Here is a 4,989-nt window from a genome sequence, read left to right as displayed (position 1 = left end):
GACATAAAAGTTAGAACCAAAATTGGAGACATTGCTCCTTCTTATATGCTAGCTTTGACCAAGTGAAACTTTGAAGAGAGGCAACCACTTTTATTTTTCCTATAATTTTGGGTGTTACAATCTACCATCCTTTTAAGTTATCTATTTGAATTATACTCTAATCGTGTCGTGTCGGTAGAATGTCTAATTTAATAAGAAAGAACAAACAAATGCGTCGACAATCACACTAAGTCAAATTTATCAGGCTATATAATAAATTGAGTCGAGTGAAGAATTGTAAATTCATCGTATTTGGAGAGTTATCTGTGAGTCAAATTAGAGGTGTGCAATGTGAAAGCCTCGTTCCAAGTCATTCAGAAGATCTCTTCTGCAGTTAAATAGAAAACTATGGTCCTGTTGATTGAAAAAAAGTTCAAATTTGGTTCCAAACTATAGGGAGAGTATTGATGGAATTTTATCAAGCCAATTATAACTAAACCCTAATTTAAGTGGATCGAATGTGTAATTAAACCTTCTTTTGTATTATAGTAGTGAGGAGTTGGAAAGACATGTATATAGATGAAACTACAAAGAAACGAACATTCAAGTTCATGAAAAAACTAACTGAAATTAAAGGCAATGGCAGAAACAAATGGACAGAATGAGGTGCAGCAGATGATAAAAGGAAACCATAAAGCTTTGCCTAAATACAAACTTATAACACTTATGTTTCTACTAAACTAGCAGCCTTCTTCTCCCATTTTCATTCCAAGTACGTCTCCATCACATCCGAGTACATTCCTGCCTGCTCGGAGTTTCGATATTCGACTGATTGATGTGGATGGTGGTCGAGTGAAGTCGAAGATGATGAGGAAGCCATTCTTGCAGGCAAGGTAAAGCTTCGCTTGAACTTATTTTCCATCTTCCTAGCACTCTCAGATTGGCTGTCTAGGCTCAAAAACTCGTTCGAGTTACCTCCATTCATGTTGTGCATAGTTGCAGGATCGGAGTTTGGGTTTGCATTCTTTGGTTCGAGGATTAAAGGAATATGACTTTGATCGGGTTTAGTTCCTAAGCTCTCTGGGTTGAACAGAAGTTTGGCGTCATCCGCACGTCCTGTGAGTGCATTGAACAAAGACAGCCCATTGGGCCATTTGATATCATTCTCATGATCCCCCATCACATCTTCCATTCGAGCTTCAGACGAATGTGGCAATAGAAACATGTGTGTCTCATCTTTCGACTGCGGGAAACCAAGCCTATTGGAGGAGTGGAAATTGGGTGAAGGAAGCAGAGAAGTTGGAGCAGATGGAATTGGCCTTTGTGCCCAATTGAGGAGGTTGGGAGGAGGGTGAATGGGAATGGCAGACTGTTTTGAAGCCATTGGAGAAGAGGATGGGTTTCTATTTGAAGAAAAGAGTTGAGTCAAATAAAAACCAGATTGATACCCAAGAGATTCAAAAGTATGTCTCATTCTCAGCACAAAGTGTAGATCTTCTGGTATCTGAATACAAAATATAAACAAATATCCTCAGCAGCATTCAACCTTAAGGATTGCCATTAACTCATATATAATATACTCTCAACAATCTCTCTCGTACTTGTGTGATCGAGTACTAATATGTCGAAAACAGCAACCAAAAAATAAAAGCCGTGGGGGAAATAAGAGAAAAGGAACTAACAATCTTGCAAGAACCAAGTTGAAGGAGGCCATGTCCAGCTTGAATAACAGCAATGGTCTGATCCAAAAAAATGGAGTTTACAAAGGAATGAGCAAAAATGGAATGTTAGAACAGATAAAACACCATTAAGATTGGTAAGAAACTCACCTGAATTCCTGAATCAAACTGATCAGTCCACTCGGGAGGAAGCTGCAAGTTGGCAATCAAAGAAAAACAAAGACGAACCCATTAAAGTTCTGGTATGAATGATGAATAACAAATCAAAATCAACAGCAAAAACTAAAACAAAAAACTAGATGGATTATCAAAATGTATCAGAAGTAGGTTTGTTTTTTCTCTTTTTTCTTTGTTATTTGCATACAGCATCAAATGAACTTTGCCAGTAATTTGAAATGTTTGGCTCGCATTCTGTAGGTTCTTTGAAAACCCATTTATGGCACTTATCTGATGCAACTTTCCCCATCAGCCTGTCCGAATCAATCCAATCAGAAAAACAAAAACATAAGCACAAAAAGCTTATAGAAGAATCCTATAGAGAGAGTAAAAAGAAAAGAAAAGAAAAAACAAACAAACAAAATGGAGAATCCACAACATCAAAACAAACAAACAAACACCTACCCAGTACCCACCCTTCTCCATAATTATATAACTGAATCGACATCTTGCTGAAGGCTTTTCTAACAGGATCATCCCCATCAATCTCTTCCAAGCACTCTGAAACTCTCCCTCGGCAAAACCCATCTTCCCACATTAACATCCTTCAAAAAATTCATTGTAAAAATCATGAATAATCCCACAATTTCAACACAAAAGCACAAAAGGGTTTAGTCATTTAGTGTTTATTTAGTACTTACAAGCTGCCATTGTCGTCTCCAACTTTACAACCATTGCCTCCCCTGACTCGTCTGATGAAAATGAAAGAAACCCATTACAGAAAAATGGTTCAAAAACGAAATGGAAAGAAGAAAAAATAGAGAAAAGGAAAGGAACATACGGACGAGGGCGAATGGTCCAGAAAACAGAGTAAGTCCAGTCTGAATTGAGACAGACGGTTCTGAGGGCCTCATGAAGGGCCATCATCCCTACAGCTTCTTTGCTCCTGTCTGATGCTCCTGAGCCCACCATTTCTGTCTCTCTGTCACACAAACACTATGGCCCTTTTCTTCCTTTTTCTTTCTCTTATACAAAATTTCACTCCACTAAACCCCCTCTTGAAAAACACAGTCTAAAATCAAACCAAGTTGTATATTAATCTATGTTGGGTTTTCGAGTAGAGAGATTTCCCAGCTAGAATACTCCTTCTTCATCCATTTGATTTGAAGTAGTAAGGTGTTCTTCTTCCTACTCTGTTCTCCTCTTGTTTGTCCCAAATAAGCAGGTTTTGTAATGTTTAGCAGATAGAGACCGATGAGGTGAAAAAAAAAAGAAAAAAAGAAGAAGGGGAAGAAGAGAGAGAGAGGAGGAAAAGGGGATTTGGCTTGGTCTTTGTATGATTGTAACTAAACTATGCAAAATAATAGTGGGACAGCTTTTTCCTCTTTTGAAAGCTCTCGCTTTCTCTCTTTCTCTCTTTCTCTTCCTCTAAACCATTTTACAGAGACTGTTGTGATTGTGATGAGAGAGAGTGGTAGAAATTTTGCTTTGTTCTTTTTTGGAAAATTTTAAAATATATATATATATATACACATCAAATTTTACTCCTTATTTTCTCATGCGATAATTTTATTTGTTCATACGAAATTGTCTATCCTTTTCCTCTCACACATTGTTCATATTATAACAAATATTTTATTTTTGCTTTTTCTCATTGTGAGTGATTTGAAGGAAAGCATACAAATGAGTGGAGATGTAACTATATATTATCCATTTTATTTTAAACTTACATCCATTCATAATTTCAATTTTCAAATTTAAAACATGTACTACCAATTTACTTATCAAACTCGAAGGTATTGTTATACATTACTTTGGCAGGAAAAACACCCACCACCAGTGAATTTCTCTCTGGACGTTGATAAGAGTTTAATGTAAGTTGCTTTCTTTGGTCGTTTTCCTTACCAAAATCATAATATATATATATTGTATTGTATACCTAGTTAGAACTAAATTTTTATTGGTATTTGTAGATTTTGACAACGTTTAAAATTAAATTTATCTCCACTTATAAATTTAAGTTATTTGATCCATTAGTAATTTAAGATAGTATTATTTCATATAACATTATTTATAAACTCCAACTTTTTTAACTGTCAAGTGATTCAAGGGTTAATAAGTGCAGGGATGACATTTTGGTCTATGTGATTCTTTATTTTATTTTTGTTATCAAGTTTATAAGTTTATGAAACTTTATTTTATTAATAATATTAGTGCCTCCATTTTAACATTTGGGTTTTTCTTTATTTCTTTTTTTTTTTTTTGTCTTTATTTCAAAACATTTTCTCTTTTTTTTTTCCAAGAATCCCACTTTTGGCTAGAAGGGATGAAAGTGCATGTAGACAACAAAATTGTTTGGTGGTTTTCTGAGTTTTCAAATTTGAATATTGCTTTCTCTTGGATTATCTTGATGGGTAATTTAATGGTTATCTTAAAGAAAAGTAATAATATTATTACTATTTTAATAAATAGAATCAATACCAACTAAGAAAACAAGAAAAAGTAATAAATATGCTTTCTCAAAACCTAAATTATGTCACTCAATTTGAAGTCTTCAAAAACTTATTTGAAAAACACAAACTAAAATCTGTGGATCACACTAAATATATAAAGCAAGTAAGCAAAATGGCATAGTCAGTTCTAATATCTTCATTCATCAAACAAAATCATTATTCTAACCCTTTTATAATTCTTCGAGTTTAGGAAAGAAAAATAGAGTAAAGTCTTAAATTGATACTTTTATTCTATACTTTTTTAATTGGAACAAATTAATATAACCTTCACTCTTGTGTGTTGATGAATTGGGTTGGTTGATAGTGATACTATTTTTACATTAGAATGAAGTTAGGGAAGAAAAAGAAGGAAATTAGTAGTAATTGGGTAAGTATTAATTTTGTCTCTAATATTTGGAAGTGTGTGATCACTCAATATTCTCCTTCCCCTTTCCCTTTTTCTTTTTCTTTTTCACAACTTTTACTTTCAACTTACTAAATAATTTGGATTTACCATCAGATTTCTTTTAAATTAAAATAACTAGACTATTCAAATGTGTTGAGTCACTAAACGCGGAGTCTCGATATAACTTATCGTACCTGTAAATTTTTAGATGATATTTTATCTTTGTCTACCATTTATATAATTTACATATTTACAAATATACCTTTCAATTTCATTC

The 4,989-nt window shown here is 33.8% G+C and overlaps 1 protein-coding gene across 4 annotated transcripts; it reads right to left on the bottom strand.

Moving 5' to 3' along the window:
- Positions 1-500: 500 nt before the first annotated feature.
- Positions 501-3,227, bottom strand: LOC101214651 (protein RICE SALT SENSITIVE 3). Of its 4 annotated transcripts, none has more exons than XM_004146007.3 (7): positions 2,656-3,227; positions 2,516-2,566; positions 2,291-2,419; positions 2,023-2,128; positions 1,809-1,850; positions 1,662-1,718; positions 501-1,483 (listed from the first exon to the last, which is right to left on the bottom strand). In XM_004146007.3, the coding sequence occupies exons 1-7, from the start codon at positions 2,784-2,786 to the stop codon at positions 743-745; spliced, it is 1,257 nt and encodes a 418-aa protein (XP_004146055.1). In that variant the 5' UTR covers positions 2,787-3,227; the 3' UTR covers positions 501-742. The 4 variants fall into 4 exon arrangements, with proteins under 4 accessions (XP_004146055.1, XP_031740547.1, XP_031740545.1 ...); XM_031884687.1 differs by having other exon boundaries at positions 2,280-2,419; positions 2,656-2,676; XM_031884685.1 differs by lacking the exon at positions 2,291-2,419.
- Positions 3,228-4,989: the final 1,762 nt, after the last annotated feature.

Source organism: Cucumis sativus, chromosome 4 (genome assembly GCF_000004075.3).
Source record: "Cucumis sativus cultivar 9930 chromosome 4, Cucumber_9930_V3, whole genome shotgun sequence".
NCBI classification, from domain to species: domain Eukaryota; kingdom Viridiplantae; phylum Streptophyta; class Magnoliopsida; order Cucurbitales; family Cucurbitaceae; genus Cucumis; species Cucumis sativus.
Note: the sequence above shows the minus strand (reverse complement) of the source record. Positions and strands in the feature narration are given on the sequence as shown.

Bases quoted from the DNA above. Each gene is read 5' to 3' on its own strand.
- LOC101214651 (XM_004146007.3), bottom strand. From the start codon at position 2,786: ATGGTGGGCTCAGGAGCATCAGACAGGAGCAAAGAAGCTGTAGGGATG. The intron at 2,129-2,290 runs GTGGGTACTGGG...TGATTCGGACAG, and splicing joins TTATATAATTATGGAGAAGG to GCTGATGGGGAAAGTTGCAT. The intron at 1,851-2,022 runs GTATGCAAATAA...GCCAACTTGCAG, and splicing joins GGCAAAGTTCATTTGATGCT to CTTCCTCCCGAGTGGACTGA.